General features: G+C 40.5%; 1 protein-coding gene across 1 annotated transcript in view; it reads left to right on the plus strand.

Moving 5' to 3' along the window:
- Positions 1–460: 460 nt before the first annotated feature.
- The window catches only part of CLIC5 (chloride intracellular channel 5), a 72,327-nt gene continuing 52,766 nt past the window's right edge, over positions 461–20,021 (plus strand). Inside the window, exon 1 of the mRNA XM_009639621.1 lies at positions 461–940. Coding sequence (XP_009637916.1) covers positions 461–940 — 480 coding nt within the window. The remainder of the gene's footprint in view (positions 941–20,021) is intronic.

Below are 20,021 nucleotides of genomic sequence, written 5' to 3' on the forward strand. Positions count from 1 at the left end.
AGTGTTGAAAATATGAGTAAATGGGTGAAGTCTGCATTTCTACCTCTTTACACAAAATGTACATAAGATTTCCAGTAAAACTATTTTTGACTTTCTGTGAAAGAGTATGTATATTTTACCATAGCTTTCTAGTACTGGCAGGTGCTTCAGCTGTTTTTCACTGTACTTGGCTAGGCTATATCTGGAGGAACAAAAAAGTGATTACAGCTTCTAAGGTATGGTTACCAGCAGTCAGATCGACAAAGGGGTTAAAAGTGAGACAGCCCTATCTTCTACTTTAGTGGAAGTGTAGTTGTTGATTTAAAGCTCTTGGTAAATGATTGTTGGAGATCTGCCATGTGTAGCAGAGCATTCAGAAAGCATACCTCAGACTCTGCTTCCTCCTAAAGAGCGTTTGCCTTGTCTCACTTTAACTGCAGTCTTTTAAGGTAAAGCAGGCAAAACTCACCAGCCAGCAGCCATGGAAGATCAGGTCTTTACCAATGCTTATCAAAATGTTAACAACACCAATATGTATGAGATTCCAGAATCTGAGGAAGAACAAGAAAATAATCTTTATGATCATGAAGATCCAGCATCTTCCATCACTGCTATCTCAGAGAGCATGGTTAGTAGTCAAGAGAGCTCAGAAGATAGCTGTAATAATTCTGTGGCCTCTCAGCATGGGGCTGATGGGGAGGATGGTTCTTCTTCATCTCACCATGATGCTGAAGAAGACCACCCATACCAGGAGATGGATCGGATGAGCCCAACTTTGGAAGATAAACACATAGAAGACACGCTGTTTGAGAGCAACGTGCATTTTCCTCTGGATTTCCAGTTGCGTCGGAGCCAGAGCACTTCTTCCAACTCTTCAACTTCCATCAGGTTCCCCCTTAACAACAATTTTGGAGAAACTGACAACTTTCAGGAAGATTATGACATTTGCATATTTGTAAAGGTAAGAGCTTGGGTGCTCCTAAGAATACATTAGTTTTAAACTCCAAATCAATCAGTGTGTCCTCCAAATCAGTAAAATAGAGCTACCTGCCGCTTTGTTCCCAACTCTGCTGCCTGTGTGCTGCAGGGGGCCAAGCCATTCGCTTACCTCTTGCATCTTAAGGCACAGAAAGAGAAGATTTGTGTTGTGTGGAGATGCCTGGGATTTCTTCCTTTCAAGTGGGAGTAAGAATACAGTGAAACTATTCTGATTCTTGCTGCAATTCATTTATTCTGAGGTATCTCCCTGCTGTTACAGCTAGGCAATCATACTTGGACTGGTTTAGTTAAGCTAGTTCAGCTATCCCTGTGTTTCACTATCTCTCTAGTAGCTAATAGCTCAAAAGTGATAATTAGAAATGCTATAAAACCCCCCAAATATATAGTTTAATTAATGGCAATAAAATTTCCAGAAATACTCATCCCCAAAAGAGGTGTGTCTTTTATTTCTTCCAGTATTTAGATTGATGTATTTCTGTGATGATTTCAACATGTACTTTCATTAATTTCAAGTTCAAATTCCTGAAGGGACTTTCACAATTTCTCTAACTTTGTAAAATTTTACTTAAATTTCTAAACCATAAACACCTATGTTCTTAAATAAATGCTATACTTCTCTTCATAAAAACTCTTATATTCAACCTTTCTCAACAGAAGTCTTGTGAAGTTTGTCACTTTTCAACATAAATAAGATTATCAGAATCTGTTCCTCAGTTCCGCAGGTGCTTTGAAGGCGGGATAAGAGATTTTGTAAGAGATTAGTGAGACATGTTTTCAGCAACGTCTGTATTTCATTAATTTAGTTTATTTAAGCAAGAACACACTATAACCTTTGCATTGGTGTGAGATGCTGATTGTCTTGTATGAGCTAGGGGAGATCAAATGGCTTGGTGAACTCTCCTCACGCTTCACTTGGTTTCTGTTATAAATCTTGGATTTCTTGGAAAACTGACTTAGTTAAAGAGTTGCCCTTCATTTACTTGTAGGGTAAAGGAGATCGCTTCCATAAAGTGTCAACAGAATCTTGAGATTCTTTTGAATACATTAAGAAAGCTATGATTTAAATATTTTTCCTTTGTGTCATGTCTTCCCATAGATGAAAACTTGATGTTATTCCCCCTTCATCTTTCACTTCTCTATGTGACAATCATTTGTGATTGCTTTTCTAATTTTTGCATATAGATGATAAAAATTATTGAGAAATTAAAAAAAAAAAAACAAAAACCAACCAACCAAGCAACCAAACAAACCAGAAATGGCTATCAGGTTACTTAGTCTTGTTCTGCATAAGAGAAACCATAAAACATCAGCCATTTCTCTTGAATTTCAATATAACTGCAGCTACTCTTCTAAAAAGAATATCCTTCAGCAGATGGAGTAGCTACTAATTGCCAGGGCATGGATCCTGCTGGGTCCATGCATACTGCTGCAAGGGGGTTTTGCTACTGATTTCTCTGAAGAGGGCTATGAGAGCTGTGTGTGAGGGCACTTGGCCTTTTCGTTATCTCCATAGTACTTACACTGTATGACTCTGAAGTGGCAGCTGTCTTATTTCTGTGACTGGGTTGTGGTCGTTGCTGAAAATGTATTAATTATATGGGCAAAGTAGTATCTATGGGGGTGTTTCTAGTTCATATCTCTGCTTGTAGCCCCTCATACATGTACCAAAGTTGCAGCAGTTGTGTATATTTTGTTTGTTAGTAACTCTATGGTGTGAGCAACATGAATGCTGTATTTTGACTTTAAAATAACTTGTCTTTATTCCTCTGGAGCTGGAGGCCCGGTGGGCAAGGCATTGGATACTTACGCGTGGATGGCTGAACTGAACTCCTGCAACAGCAGTTTATTCTTTCAGAAACTGATGATGTTTCATTTTTGGATTTTTGCTTTTCTTTCTTTCTGGTATCAAGGTAATAAAGCATTAACTCCGAGGAGTGCAGAGCCAGCTTTGCTGTCTTTAATTATCTAGATAGCAGAAGTCAGCCTATAAAATGGAAGGTCATAGAGTAATATACAATAAGAATTGTGAAATACCTGAGGGCTATCACTTCTTGCACAGTAGAAACCAAATGTTTTAGTTGTGTCAATGGCAGTATTAAAAAACAGTTCCTTTCTGGTATGTTCCCTTGTCCACCTGAGACCAGTGTTGCTCTGAAATTGGGTTCATCTTCAGGTTTTGCTCTTTCTTGCAGACATTGACAGTGACAGCAGGACTTTTTGCTGTGGGACCATAGTGGTAATGACAATTGTGCCACCATTCACCCTTCCCTTTGTTTGTAGCACTAATACATCTCTGTGAGTGGCTGGAAGCATGAGTGTCAGAGAGAGGTCGCTGCTGGCTGAAAACCGGAGAACGTGGGAAGATTAAATGATACCTAATTTACAGTCTAGCTGGCTTACTTGCCTAGAATAGAAATTTAACTTCATCAGAATATTGTAAGTGCTATTGCATTAGGAGCATAGCTTCAGTCGGTCTGGATAATCTTATCTGTAGTCCATTCTGTGTTATTAGACACCAAGAAAATGTTTAAATTGCATTAACTCATCTTTCACTGATTATCAGTACTTGGTAACTATGTCATCGTCAGCAGAGTATTGCAGGATATGCCATAAGGTAAAAAATTTTGGCTTTCATCAAGGAATTCCCTGTACCTTTAATAGCAGAATGTAGCATGTGCCAACATGGAGATGTTTGTGTGAGTTCAGTATGCCCAGGCTTGTCACAGCCACCTTAATGCCCTTTCAATAGCACTGTAATTTCTTCAAACAAAAGCCTTTGAAATTTGAACAGAAATATGACTGACATATGGGCTGTGTTTCTGAGTGCATAGTTCAGCTTGACCTAATCGTAGCTGTTGCTCAGAGGTCCAACCTTTTCACTTGTACACTGTATTTCCCTATTTAGCAGTGTGTTTGTTCTGAAGGTTGAGTTTCTTGAGAATTTTAACTTTTTGCTTTCCTGAAGCTTGAGTTGCTATTTAAAGAATGGTCCCTCTATTTTCTTTTCAGAAGAAAATTATTGCCTTTCTGCTTTATTGACGACCTGAGACTGGCTGCCTATTTTACCCTCTCTGTACACATTTGTGCCAGTTCCAAAAAGAAGTAATTCTTTACCCTGAGCAATAAACACCTTGTGTTATGAAAACAATACAAATTTAATACCATGGTTTAGCATGTGTTGGATCACTGCACCTGGGTAACAGAGTTATGGATGCTGGAAGGCACCTCTGGAGATCACGTAGTCCAGCCCCCCACTTGGAGCAGGTTGCTCAGGGCCATGTCTGGTCAGATTTTGAATATTTCCAAAGGTGAAGAATCCACAACTTCTCTGTGCAACCATTCCAGTGTTCTACCCTCATGTTTAAAATGTGGTTTTCTATGTTTAAATAGAATTTCCTGTATCTCACTTTGTGCCCATTGCCTCCTGTCCTTTCACTGGGTACCAGTGCTTATATTTAAAAATGCTGTTTTAAGAAAGATACTGCTTTTAACTTCTCTGTACATTGGAACTTAAACTTTTAGGTGTTTCCATTGGGATTATTGTATCCTTTAGTAAAATTTCTCTAAGTCAGTAGCTGGGAATGAAAGGACATTTCTGTTTTCTGACATGCCTCCCACTCTTTTGTTTCCAAGTCAGGAAGGTCTGAGGGCTCTAACTTTGTGGCACAACCCTGTGCTACCTCCCTACTGACTCACGGAGTTGAGCTGAACTCATGAATGAGAGACGATGTTCTTAACAGGGACAGTGAGATTAATCACTTGTATCACTGAAAAAATCATGCTCCTTCCCACTGAGTTGGCTTTTCTGTTGTTTTATGGAGCGCATTGGTATCTGTTGAAAAAGTTTTGTTTAAAAATGTGTATTAATGGTTTAGAACATGAGGTTACAGGACGTAGCTAATTTTTAGCATGTATTATTTGAAAAGAGTTGAACCAAATCATAATGTAATCACTTGGATGCCCAGTCTTAAGTTAATGGTTATGCTGGTGCTTTGCTGAGCTGAACTGAGCATTTTGTAGAAGCAGATGAAAAGTAAAAGTACCCAGCACAAAGGAACATTTGTAGCTTTCGGTAGGAAGTCCTGCAGGGGGGTTCAAATAAAGGGATGGATATCAACATGAATGAGAGTATCAGTTTTTCAAATTTTCAACCACTTATTTCTTGCTACACTCATAGTCTACAGAGTAAAACAACTGCACTTGTAATTTTGTAGTGGTAGATATTTGCAAGCATAACTGGGTGTCCAAATACCTTTTAGCAATGCAAGCCAGGTAGTCTTTTACTTGACTCCAATACAGCACATAAGCCTGGTGTTAAACCATATCTTCTCCACTGAGGTTTGCAGGTAGTAAAAGAAGTTCTGGCTGAAGCCAGGTGGCAGGTGTTACCTTAAATATGTACTTAAAATTACTATAATTTGGCATTTTATGACATTTTCACTTTTAAAAATATTTTTTGTAATAAATGTAATGGAAGTAAGCAAATATTATTTTGGTCTTATTCATAAGCTTAGAAAAAGGTTAAATGATTCATAATCCACCTTTTAAATAGTGGTAACTGAGCAACTTGAGCAAGGAAAAGATCCAAGAACTATTTTCTCCAGACATGGCAGATTTACAGACCAAGATGCAACGTGCTGAAGTTAACACGTGCACAGTAAGAAGTGACTAATGGGGAGTCAATAGCCTAACATGATACTTTTTTTTGATAATTTTAATGAAATTAATGGATTTTTTTAATGCAAGTAGTCTTATTTAAGATAGTTTACAAGTACAAATAAGTATAGAAATACAAGTCTGGAATATCAAGTGATAACATGTGTCCTCATGCCCTCAATCTTATCTGGACTATCCCTAACAGGTGCTTCTTTGAAAACACTCAGTGATGCAGATTCAGCATTTATACCAATTAGTCTCTGTCAGTGCTTAATGATTTTCCTGAGACAAATATTTTCCTCTATTAAAATTCTGTTGCTTTGAATTACGGTATTTTGCTTTTTAATAGATACGTTCTATGTATTAGAAGACAGATACCAAATTCCCTTCAGTCTTTGCTTTCCTAGACTAAACAAATTCAATTCCTTCAGCCTGCCTTCAAGCTTGAGTCATCATTTCTAAACTTTGAGTGGTTGGTGTGTTGTGGGGTATATGTTTTTTTTTTGGTTATTGGGTATTTTGACCTTTTCCAGTCTCTCTCCAGTTAACATATATGTCTTAAGTTCTGGTTTTACGGTACAGATAATGTATTTAGAAGTGCCAATAAAAATTACTACAGCAAGTGCCTCTTGAATTCATCATTTGCCCAACCCTCTAGTCAGGACACTTTATCTGCTGTATTTTAGCATATTTGTGTATCCTTTAACATTTTGTTTAGGATTACAAAGTTCATCTTCTAGCCCTGGTATTTTCCTAGTCAATGCTTCTGTAATGGTCTCAACCATTTTACTTGCCTGTTTGCGAGCAGCTGCAAGGCAATACTATTGCACAGTTTGTGTCTGCCATTTCAAGATTACAAGAGCATTAGGTTTCTCTGAGTGATGTGATCAGACTGTGATCATCCATCACTGTAAACAGTATGGTTTTGAAGTCAGAGGATTGCTCTGATATAAATCCCATGTGGAGCATACCATGACCAATACTTTTGCTCTACTAACTCAGAAAATAGAGATATGCCTGTAATATCGCCACACCGTACTATGCTTTATGGCTACCTCCTAGACCCTATAATGGATAGGAGACAGGGAATCACAGAATCACAGAAAGGCAGGGGTTGGAAGGGACCTCAGGAGATCATCCAGTCCAACCCTCCTGCTAAAGCAGGGTCACCAGAGCAGGTTGCACAGGACATCGTCCAGATGGGCTTTGAATATCTCCAGAGAAGGAGACTCCACAGCCCCCCTGGGCAGCCTGGGCCAGGGCTCTGTCACCCTCAGAGAAGTTCTTCCTCATATTCACCTGAAACCTCTTCTGCTTCAGTTTGTGCCCATTGCCCCTTGTCCTGTCACTGGGCACCACTGAGAAGAGTCTGTCTCTGTCCTCATGACATCCACCCTTAAGATATTTGTATGTGTTGGTGAGGTCCCTTGGGTCTTAACATAAACCTAGTAGCTATGTAACCCTTATTTCTGAGGAGCAAACTGTGTTGTGGGTCTCTTCGTAGCTTGATTTATGCTTATCTGAATTACTCTGTGTGCATGTGTGAAAAGATTAGCGGATGGCAGTTCTGTTACATCCAGTTTCCCGACTATCAGTCATGAACAGAACGTGTGCTTTAGCAGCAGGGCATAGCAGTTTGCTTAATCTTTTGGATGCAAAGAGTAAAAGGTTTTGCTTCTGACCTCTGCTGAGGCTGTGCCTTGCTCATGCACCTTTTCTGCTTCTGGAAAGGTCCATGAATCAATTTTCAGCTGACAGTCTCGTGCCACCTTCAGCTTTTGGCTCCAGCAGCGACTGTGGCTGGGTATAGCACAGTAGCGTAGCAACAGCTTCAAAATACGGACCCGTATTGTCTAGGAAATTGTCACTGCACAGTGATTGCAGCAATAGCAAATACAATGTAAATATGTAGGTCATACTGAGAGAAAATTAAAATGGGATTTATTTACTCGTTTCTTTTTCTTACAGTTTTCTTTTTGTTACTCCTTCTTTGATATTCTGAAAAAAAAACTATTATCCCAGCCTGTGGTGTTTATTTATTTTTTTCTTCTTTTGAAACATCTATATTCCTTTTGTTACATTTTAGGAGAGGAAAATGTTTGGATTTGTGGATTGATTACTTTTTTTGCTGTCCCTGACAACTTATCTATGTATCAGTACTGTCAGCTGTTAAATGGTTTCTGTCCCATATAGAGGGATTTGTATTAATTTTAATTGTTTATTGCAGAAGTATCTAAAGAGCAGCTCTGCTGTGACCAGTGTTTTATAAACACAAAGTAACAGATAGTCCACGCAAAGTGACTGGTAATGATATATTTAAATTGTTTTGGAATCTGCAAGAAGCAAGCTGCTTTGCTGCTCTGCTTTTTGTTGTCTTTAGGTATCAAGGGTTGGATTTGGCTCACCTGACTTGTGTGTCTGTAAACAAAGTTACTAACTTCATCTCTGCAGGATATCCAGGCTCCTTTTGCAGCAAAAAGCTATCTGAAATAGTGCAATGGGATGTTAATTCACGTGGCCAAGTGTAGGCATCAGCTGTAGGGTGAGGCCAGTTGCTCTGTAGACTCCATTAGTTGTATTGAGTAGGGGCCTAATTCCGTTTTCCAACCGTAGGCATCTAGTGCTGCTTTAGATGGCCTAAGGCTTCCTTCCCTCTCTGCCTCCAGCTGCCACTGCGGAAGGCCACGGGTGTCCTTAGATCCTTTCTCATATATATTGCCAGATTTCCTCAGCTGTCCTAGGGCCTCTGACATGCTGCTCACTATCTAGGCTTAGGCAACTGAATCAAGCCATAAACTTTCACTGCATACAATGGCATGGTCACCTGAAGTTAAATAAACTGAATGCCACCAGTGACAGTTTAAATGCAAAGCCTGGATTAGTAGATTGGACTACAAGCTAATTCTGATAATGGGCATCTGGAAACAAACTTCAGACTGATTTCCCCCCCGTCCCCCTTCCACACAGCCATTTAAGTTTCCTTTCTTTTGTTGTCCACACTCAGCAACAGCTAAAGTACAACAGTGAACAAACACTGCCATGTTGGACAGTTCAGCAGTCTAACTTAATCAAATAAAATCATCTGATACATCTTAGCATCTTTCCAAGACTGAGAACCAGTGCTTTTTAAATGTAAGTCAACCTTTATGAGCAACCCCATATGTTTCTTTCAGCTATATTTGTTTTGTAGTTACTTTTAATTTTAGACACCATAGTAGAAGAGAAAAGCCAACTGAATTTACTAAATTTGAATTCCTAGGTACCAGTTCAAATGCAGCTTAATATTTTAATTGTGAAAAGAAAATCTGCTTTGTTGCTTTGGGTTGCAAGACCCTGTATTGGAGGGAAATTTTCCACTGTTCTGCAGCTGTATTTACTGGTCCATTAGAAATATTTTCAGCGTTCTCTCATACACTGTGATTGTGGCTGAAAAGGAAGACCTGAATATGTTTCTGTATCAGTGGCAATTTTTTAAACACTAACAACTGCTTAATGGCAAATGTTACAAAACTGTAGGAAACTACCTTCTGTGGGGGAAAAAAAAATAGGAGGCCGCATGTCTCTCTAAAATGCATCATTGATTTGTTATCTGCAGGTGTGATTTTTGTATTTAGACCTCTAGATGATCCTTTTCGTATCAATTAATGATACAATTATGGTTGACTTTTTACTGCTGGTACGTCTCTGATAATGTTGTAAGACATCAGTGACCTTCATGAAGTTGTAATGATACAATTATGAATAGAGAAGTGAATTGGTTAGTGCATAGGACTGGGTTTTGTACAGGCAAGCGGCGTTGGAAACCAGGATTTTGATTTGTGAGTTAATAAATTTTCTGTTGGCAGCCTCCATACAGTCACCTCAAAGCAGTCTACCAGTGTTAATGAAGTAAAACATGAGAACATATCTTCTGAGAGAAAACCAGTATTTTCCTGCTTATGTGTTTATAAAAAATGAGGCACAGAAAGGTAGCAATCTTTGCACACACACCAAGATGGTGGGTTTGGGGTTTTTTTTGTTCTTGGTAATCTGAAAAAAAAATGTCGTGGAGAAAACAGTTCAGGAATCCTGAATTTCATAGAGCAGACTTGTTGACCTAAGAGTCTTTTTTTTTTTAGCTTTATTTATTTATATATCACACTGTGATTCAGGCATGGAGGGTAACCTTTCTTGTACATATTATGGGCTTTTTCACAGGCCATCAAGAAGGCCTATTAAGAAGGAAGTCGGCACTCATATCCCAGATGTTTAAAAAAAATTATCCAGGATCTCAGTGGTGCAGCATGCTGAATGCTCTGATGCTAATCCATAAAAAGTATAAAACGTAGGCCTAATATTTTAGGGTATAAAAACTTTTCTCAATCATTTTAAATTAATAAATTATGTTTCTACTGAAATAGTGCTTTGGGAAGAGGAAGACTACAAAGCAGGACTTTTTTTTTAAAGCTGATGAATCTTTAGAGAAGAATCATAGTTTTTAAGTAAAAGGAAGTTCAATGGACAACACTAAAATGCCATCCTTTGCTTTATGAAGATGAGAGGTTAACTAATTTAAAATGTTATCATATAGAGAAATCATAGATAAATTTAGATGTAAGGGATGAAACTGTAAGAAACCAATTGCTGTAGTTTCATTTCAGTATCTAACGTTTCAGTCTCTGTGTCATTTTGGGGACTAAAGAAAACTAAACTTGTCAGTTCAGATGGCTGTTATAAAGGGCTATAGGGCAAGCATTTTTAATCAGGTGATGCATTGTGGATCACGGTTAATATGCTGTCTGCTCAGTGGGTCTTGGTGAGATTTCAGGGATATTTCTAAATAGTAGCGTGCTCAGGATGAAAATGTAAGCTGTGCTGAAATGAGTAAGAGTATTGTACTGATTCAGTGCCGACGGGATATTGCTCACGATACTTTGATGCATGCTCTGTACATGCAGTTTGAAGACTTTGGATTTGGTGCAAATTTTATTAAGTCTGTTCTAAAGGTTGTCTGTCAGACAGAAAATTTCTTGAACTTTGGTCTGAGCTGCTTGCTTTTCTCTTTTGTTCCCATGGTGGAATAGAAGCTGAATGTCGAGGAGGAGTGATTCTTACTTTGGCTAGAAATGGCAGTTCACAAACCTCAGAGACAATCTATTTCAATTAAACACCTCAGGACCCAATATAGACTGTCTCTAAGGAATTCTTGGAGGCCAGCCATGAAGTTGTAGATCAACTCATGGGGGACTCTGATCACCTGATAAATCTGACCAAGTACCATCTGAGAAAGAGCAGCTTTCTCAGCTGGGGACGTGACTCAGCTGCTGTAACACGTAAGAGGGCTGATGCTGTGGAAAGCAACTGCTGGAGGCTGGGCAGGATACCTCAGGGCCTCACATAGCTCTGGAGGTCTGTGTCTGAGCAGTCTAACCCCACCATCAATTTCTCAAAGCCTGAAGTTACTACAAGGTCATATTTCTGTGAAAATATACTAAATAAATATACTTGTCAAAGGTCCGGTATCAAAAATTCGTTATATACCGTGTGGCCTGTTTTGAAGAGGCACCAGTCTTTCTTCCCTTTCTTTGGTGACTTTATGGATTTGTAAATAATCAGCAATAAGTAGTTTCTAGTTACATACTGCGTGGTTACAAGGTGACAAAAAAAAGAACACTTTTGTAAAAACCACACAGATTGTTTTATTTCTATATCATGCTGCAGATATATCTCTCATACTTTGTTAGACTTTGTCAGGCACCTTAAGAGGGCTTATTTTCACCAAACGTAGGCAGGGTGCTTGTCTGTTGAACCAGTAACTTCATTGTGGTCCTAACTGTTCATGTACTTTCGTGCGCTAGCGCCTTGCCGGGTGTTAATGAGCCTGTATAATGAACAGTAGAAGTTTAGAGCAGCAAATTTCACAGTCATTTGGCTCCTCCCTGTGAGATTGCAGAGAATGAAGTTTGGACGGGAGCAGAGGTTCATGCAGGCGCCGGGCGCCGATTGGCCCCGGGCACCGCGGCTGATAACAGCTAAAAATAGTGCCGGTATAAAAGCTGAGCGAGCAGCACGGCTGCCCTGGCATTCCCTCCTCGACTGCCAGCGAGGGAGCAGACAGCGTTCCGCAAGTCCCTGCAAATAGGTGACCAAAGAACATTCTGCTGCTTAATTCCACTTAACAATTAACCCGTCAAATAAAGACACACACTGGACTCTGACTCATGGGGGAAGTAACTAAGTTCTACTTTAAGAAAAAAAAAAAAGACAGAAACTGAAGGCCAGATTTCCCAAGCTGAGCGTGGCAGGTGGGCTGGTGGAATGTCTTTGGAAGTGTGCCTGCAGAATATCTGTATTCTTATGTACGAGGATGCTGTCCATATACTCACATAATCACCCATATAGGGAGCACACTCTGTGATGATGGAATTCTGAACACTTGGGAAAACAAATGTGTTTTTATTTGACAATGGTTTGACTAAGCTGGCATTGAGGAGTTCAGGAATCTATTCTTAGCCTTGCTGTTAATTCTGGGGAAATCAGGTCACTTCCTTGCATTTCTGTTCCCTTTCAAGCTCTGCCTGTCTTCTGTTTTAGACTGTAGGCTTTGGGAGAACAGCAACTTCAGTGGTTGACTGCATTGCAAGATAACCCTTTGGATGTCTGAAGGGCTTTGGATGAATAAAGGCGGCAGACACCTGTGTTGAAGAGCTCCTCTTTTAAAGTCTGGCAGAAGCTACACCGAACTGAGAAGGGGGTGTAATCAGGGAAAGTATTAGGAAATGTTAAAAGTAGGTGGCAGCATCAGCCCTATCAATAGCAAACTATTCCTTCATGTATTAGTTCCAGTTGCTCTGAGTCCTCCTCTTCGATTTTATGAAGCTATTCGCTATGTAATTAGTATGGCTGGATTTCCTTTCAGTTTAGTTATTTTAATTTTTTTTTCTGGTTTGTCATAATATACTGCAAGGTTTATAATATCCTGTGAGATTGACAGATGACCTGGCTAGCTTGCCTCCAGTTTTGATTTGATACACTTAATTTTCTGTAAAGGTCACTTAGAACCGCTTAGCCATATTCCCTTTGATAAGAACACTCCATTGCCTTTTAATGGCAAATGAGATAATTGCAGAGGTTTGGTAGTTCTGTAGACTCAAGTCGTCTTTTTCTGGTCAGGAGACCCAGCATGAGCAGTGGTGGTAGAAACTGCCATGTGGTGTCTTCCACCTAGTCAAGATACAGAGCTGACAGGAGTCAATCCTTACAGCACGACTACTTCACCCTTCTGACCTTGGGCCGTTGCTCCCTGAAAGTCAATTTTCTTGGTTAACATGTAGCCAAGAGATAACCTGAGAGCGTCTTACTGGTGCCATCCTCCACAGGGGGGTTTAAGCTTTGTCTCAACATCATGAGTTACTTTTATATATATTTATAAATTCAACTGGCATCAACTCTCACTTGCTGCTTGGGTAGGAATGGGTAGAAATTGCTAATAATGAGTAAAGGACACTATATCTCATTTGCACTTTTCTAACTGATGTAGGTGTCCCAGGAAAACCTAGCCTGTTTTCTAGAGTTGTATCATAGTTGTCACCAAGGGCAGAGCAGTGAGACTGCAAAGACAGCTCTGTGCTTTGATGTTTCGGTGGTCTCTGAGGTTGCTTCCAGGTACTGTAGCTGGTGACCAAAGGCCCACACATTCCTTAGAAAAGTTATACCTGCCACATGTACTGTATTCAGGAAAAGATGAAAAATTTTTGGAAAATATTCCATTCAAGAGGAAAAAAATCTTACATCTTTCTAGTTAGGCTACCCAGTATTTCTGACAGACTTAATTGAGACCCCATTGCTATCCAGACTCTGTGCTCAGAGCTGAATTTCATACTAAGATTTACTTTCAGTCTTAAGCCAAGCTCTTCTTTAAGAATTGCCAGCACCCTCTTTCATTTAAAGGTGTGGGAGGCGGTCTCTGAAGTCCTAGAAACCTGCACATGGCGGTCCCCTGTGAAAATCTACTAACTTGAAAATGTAGTTGCAGCAGAGGGGTTCACATCTGTGCTTAACCACATTGCTCTGGTTCATCCTGGGTGTCTGGATTAACTCTGTACTGGCAAGGGTCCTCAAGCAAAGGAAAACTAAAATGAGATATCACCGAGTGAACATCAGGTGCTTCAAGATGTTGAACTCTTACATTGAAGAAAGAAGGAAGAAGAGCCCCAAACAACCCACCGTTCATTTAATAACAGCTTGAGGTGATGCACTAAGGAAAGTGAGCTTGTTCACTGGCAAACTTTGTGGAAACTTTATCACAGAAGTAGCAAAAGGTGAAATGAAAAATGAATGAGGGCAATTTTCTAAGGAGAATGGAAGAGTTCTACAGTTCACTGTAAGGCTCAAGGCCAGCCAGCTGCATTAACCCAGGCATACAGCACTGCCTTTGACGAGGTAGACTGCAATGTATGCAGAGGTTAACCTTTGCTGCCATAAGGAGAGATGCAAAGATGTTGATCCCTGCTATTATTCATACTTAACAAGCGTGGGTTTATCAGGGAGCCAAAAGCCGGAGCCCTTTTCTTAAGCCAAATAGTACGTACACCACAGAGGATCCTGTGGTCTGCTGTGCAGATCCATGCTTGTAGCCTGCTGTGCAGGTACTTTATGGCTTCATCTGGCACAGCTAAATGTCACTGATGCCAAAATTTGAACCTATGGGAACTAGTCTGAGTCACGAGTAATTTCAGACTGAGTTGTTGAAGGCTTCATCTTTTAGAAATAATGTGCATCAGAACACAGAAAGTAATTTCTGCTTTCAGCCAAATTTTTTGCTGAACAACAGTGAAACACAAATGTATCCAATGAAATCAGCATCATTTGTGCAGTCTTTGGGCCTTATTTACTGGGGGAAATTGAAACCTAGCCCGAGATCTGCATGAGATATACGTGCCATTTGGAATACTTTCTGTAAATAATAATTCATAAATCGGGATTGGAGTAGTGTGTTGTGTGCTGCTCTTTTGCTTGGGGAGATTTAATCATAGTTTGCATGTACGCGCTTCAAATCCTAATTAATTTAGACTTTATTTATGACAAGAAGCATACCAAGAAATGCACTTAAATAATCTAAATAGGGACTTGTGCTAAGAACACTTGTAAATTAAGACAGGGATATGCATTACTCTGTTGCAGACTTGTAAGTACAATCATGTAATTCTGGTTCTGTGACAGCAGTGAGTCAACGACAACAGGTACATCACACTTACCTGGTGGTGGTTTTCTTCATGACACCTAACAGTATGGAGGGTTTAGGTTAAGAAGCAAGGGCTGAGGATATCTATGTTCCTCTTTTCATCAGCTACATTATCCATATAGCCCAGGGTTCAGGATGATCTGTAATGCTCTCCATTGTGTCCTTTTACAATACCACTTTCCAGAGCAGTCTCAGTCCCATTTGGAAGTATCTTTTGTTTTTAATTGAAATGACAGTTTTGGCATGATAGTAAAATAAAGAAATAAAGGAATAAACCTCTGCCCTCTAGAAGCCTCTCTGCTGAATGCAGTATTAGGAGGTGATTTTGTACCTTTTAAGTGCCACTTCCCTGTGAATGGTTAGCTGTGACTGTCTCAAAGTGCGTGCTGAGATAATTATCCATAATGAAATCCCTCTTCACACTAAACAGCAGTGGGTTTTTCTCCTGAAGTTGTTAATGCTTCTTAGTGTTACAGCAAAGTTTGATACTGCATCCATGTGAAAACATAATTATATATAAAAATAATTTCATGCTTTTGGACTAGAACTTACTTTGCCAAACCCCTGTCTGAGCTGATTCTAGTGATCTACCATTCTGTTAAGCAGCTGAGTTTCAGCCAGAGACCTTTAGAGCCAAAATAATGCATTTTCATAATAAGGTGAAGGAGAGCTGCTGCAGCTCATGGCTATGACAGATTCATAATGTCTGGGGGATGGATGTAGAGCAAGCTATCTAAAATTTGCCAGTTTTCTGGCCTAGGTTTTGCTATCCCATCCCATTTCTTGGGATGTTCAGGCTGTATGCCTGTTGTATTGCTTGATGTCTTTTGTTCCATGCCCTTGAGTGCAAAACAACTTCTAAGAAGGAACAAAACCACAGTTCCTCCATCAAACCAACAGGTTTTGAGGCCCTATATGTCTCTCGAGTCAACGGAAAGTATCTGCTCACCCAACCTTGGCATGAGGCTAATGAGGAGAGCTTTGTACATCATTGCATGTCTTGTACATCTGGGGAGGGGCACATGCAGTCTGACCCCAAAGATCTGAGACAAATCCCTTTTGATTTTTCTGAAGATCAAACAATAACTTGATAGTGACTCATTGTAATTCAAAAGGAAACTAAAACTATTGGATTGATTCCTTGCATTTGTTAACGTGTTAAATAAGGAGTGTGTCAAAGCTACTGGCATGCAATAAATGCAGTTGCAAATTACCAGAAATTCAGGACTGTCCCCAGAAGATATATTTTCATAACCCATTCAAACATGCTGGTTTAGTACCTGGTTGCTGCTTAGTTGTGGTTTTTTAGGCAACTAAGCAGTTAAGTAATTCCCAGGTAAAATCATAGCCCTAAATACCATTTATTGCAGCTGCACCAAGATTTTACTTCTTTTCATCCGCAATGGAAGTTTATTCACAACAGGAAACATGTAAGACCTGTAATGCCCCGCTCTCCCAGAATGAGCTGGGTGGCAGCACCAAGCGAGCACGGGGTGGGGGGGGGGATTGATGTGCTCTGTGCCCTGATCCTTCTTGGTAACTTAGCGGTCTGCTGGAGAACTCCATGATAGAATTACATTCTGGATGCTTGGCCTCTGATTCACCCCCTCGGGACAAATCTTTGCTGGAAACGAAGCTTGGATCAGGCCTGTGAAAGCTGATAGTGCGTCAGAGTTCACCTACAATAGAGGTCTTATGTGGAGATGTGGCAGTTCCTTTTCTGAAGCTGTCCTCTTCTTTTATTAATGGGATGACGTGCTCATATTCATTTATATATCCCATAAACCTCAAACTATAATGACTTGGCTTATGAAGAGTTCATAGTTCAGTGTCTAATGTTCTTGTACGTAACTCAAAGCCTCTGCTACTTCTGACTTGTGAGAAAATGATAGGCCAAACTAAGCAACTCATTATCTGCAGTAAAATGAGAGTGTACTAATTATTTATCAGTATCTTACCCTTAATTTGGCTGAGGGAAGAGCTGATTTCAGAACACAAAACAGAGCTGTGTAGGCAATAATAACCATTATAGTCAAAAAGGTGCCACCCAGATGTAAGTGGTAAGTCAGTTTTATATGACAGCAAAGCAGTAAATGCATGAATAGATTCCTGAAGTAGTACACACACACACACATTTATATGTGTGTGTGTGTGTATATATATATATATATCCTCCTACTCACTGCCTCCTGCAATGTTTATCTTAAATCGAGCTTTCAGAATCTATTTGAAAACCCACAGCATTTATATGAGCAACAACTCTGTTTTGCTTGGTCTCTTCTAGGGGTTCCACAGGGAGATGTATTTTTGAGGATTACTCTCTTTGTGGATACCTACAGGCACAGGCAGAATACCAGATGTGTGGTATTCGCACCACAGCTTCTGTAGCCTCTGAGCCTCTGAGATATGGGTATCAAGCCCTGGGGCAGGGGATGAGTGCAAGGTGGTGCCTCATAAGTGAAAGTGGATGGGAAAGGGACCTTCTGGGGCACTTCTGCCCAGAAGCATCTTGAACCAGATGGAGTCTGGCCCGTTCCTGCAGTAGTTTATATCTGGGTCAGGATGGAAATGGTTTCAGGGCATCTTAGCTCCCTTTCTGTGTATTGCACAGTTTCCCTTCCACATTGCTGAGCCTCAGCACAATAATCTTTGTCTTGCAAACTAATTATAATACAACACTAAACCCAGACAGTAATTGGGAAGGAAGGATTTAAAATGTTTTGACACATTGAGTCTCTAGCGAAACTGCTACATCTAGAGTTTAACTTTCAGAAGCGCAAGGCATGCACAACTTCTGAAGTGAGGGATGTCACGTGTATAGAAATCAGGCACTAAAGCCACAGATTTCTTTTACTTAATAATTACAGTGGGATTTGTCTGACCATTATATCTTTATCTGAGCTTGTTACCCTGGGCTCCCTTTATTACCAGTAGGCACTTCTAGGGCACATTTTTTTCTTTCTAAAATAGGTCACATGCATCACATCTTATCAGTGCCGATATCTTGACTGTTGGTTTTATTTAAACATTTTGATTTAGCATTAGCAGTATTACCTCCTTACTGTTCTCATACCTGGCAGTATTTTCTCTTCTGATGCTGATATATACGCCCCTGTGATATAAATTGTTTAAAGCGCTTGCCTATATCAAACCAGTGTTTTCAATGAGGCTGGAGCTACAGGTAACCTCAGTCAAGATGACCCACTTCCCGTTGTTTCCAGGAGCCCTCATTAAAGGGAAATTATGTTGTCACTTGAGATGCTAAAGCAAAACATTTTTTCAGCAAAACCAAAAGCTTATAATCATGTAGTTGATAATAAGCTATTTCGGGAAGCATTTTAGAGATACGGTGACTATACTTATGTTTTTGGCAGACTTTTGTAACTGTAATATATAATTACAGCGCAGTGATTCTTTTTGTTACATGTAAGTACACTTAGCCTATGTCCTTGGAAGTTTGCCTGTAGGCCTAAGAATAATTATACTATAAATGTTTGGTAATTAATGTACCTAGTCCAAAAATTGCATGTAAAAATTTGAAATCAAAGGAGTAATAACACTTAATTCTCTTATAGTTAACCTTCCAGTTATTTGAATGAGTGCTAATTAGATCTAAAACCCATAAGCACTCTTTTACACTAATTGTAGTTGATTATGTTGTAATTACAGTTGCAACAGCATAATGAGATTTACTTGTTAACCATTTCAGTGCTTCATGGAGTGCACAGGAAACAGCTGGTGTGGGAAATTCCCGTAGAGCTTACCCAAAGAGCCACAGAGGTCCTGGCTGCTACTGCTCTAGACCTGTGTCAAATGCCCAGAGGTCACGGGCGGGAATGAAAGATCATGAGGAAAGCACACAGCTAAGAGCACTTTCAGGAAAGGCGAGTGTTTGATCATGTCAAAACCATACCCAAAAGGCCTCTCTGTGTCGGAAGGGGAAGGTGAAACTGCTCGTGTCTGGCAGTGCTGGCTGCCAATGCCCTGCAAGCCGGAGCTGCGGTGGTCCCAAAACAGGAGAAGAGGGTGGGTGGGTGTGGGGGGATGGACAGAGGTGAAGGAAAGGACTTTCCAAGGACAGGAAGGTAGCCAGTTCCTCCAGGCAATGATGGCAATGAGGAGGAGGTCCCACCCAATCCCTTCGCCTTTGTCTGCTCTCCTCTCCCGTGCCAGCACTCCCTTCCTCCACGCCTTTCTGCTGTGTCAGGCCTTTCCGTCGTGTGCCACCTCTCACTTAGGGTTGTTGTGTGGCGCCCTCTGAGTCATGCGAGGAATGCAGGGTGAAGGGAGTAGAGATGACGATGGTATGTCAATAGCAGGCTGAGGCCCTTGAAAGTTTTCTTCCATACTCCACCCCAGCGTATCATCACTCTCCTGTCCCCTCTCTACAACCAGCACCCCGAGGGGCACACTGAGAAATAGTTATGGGACTCAAATATTTTAGTTTCCCAGGGCCCTGAAGCTCTTCGTTCTCCTGCATAACCCCATTCCCATTCCTTTGCGCCTGAACTCCATCAGGAGTGGTGGCACCACGGGTGCTTTTCTCACCTAAGAGTATTGAGTTTCGGCTTCTGTACCGCTTTATACCACACACAGCGGGTTTTGCTGAGGCAGAGCTCTTTTGCTGCACGCTCCTTGCACCGATGCAACAGCCAATGCACAGGGTGAAGAAATTAGGCTCTTTTTTTCCTTATCATTCTTAGCAGTAACGATATTAGGATTTTGAACAGCTAGATGCGGGACAAACACCCTTCAGAAAAGAAGGAAAAAACATCACTGTTGCTTAAAACAATGAAACCAGCCTGCTGCGGACCTTCCCTCTTCCCCTGCCACTGGTGCTCCCAGCTGTAGAATAAGGAAGGGAACAACAGCGACGCTGAAAACGGGGAAGAGCAGAATTATTTGCTCAGAGACTGATCCTGCTGTAGGTACCAGCAGCTTGTCTCCTCCCCTGTGAGTTAACCCCACCCTCTTTTTTTATGCTCCGGGCTATTTTGGGCAGGCAGCAAGAACTGCAGCTCTGACAGATGAGGATACTGTACCAGAGCACAGCAGCACTTGTTGCTCTGAAGAAAACTACACAGCCATAACAGGGACTGCTTCTCTGCTGCCTGCCTTTTTTTTTTTTTTTTTTTTTTTTTTTTTTTTTTTTTTTTTTTTTAAC

The sequence above is a fragment of the Egretta garzetta genome, unplaced genomic scaffold, assembly GCF_000687185.1.
Source record: "Egretta garzetta isolate BGI_Z169 unplaced genomic scaffold, ASM68718v1 scaffold235, whole genome shotgun sequence".
NCBI lineage: Eukaryota > Metazoa > Chordata > Aves > Pelecaniformes > Ardeidae > Egretta > Egretta garzetta.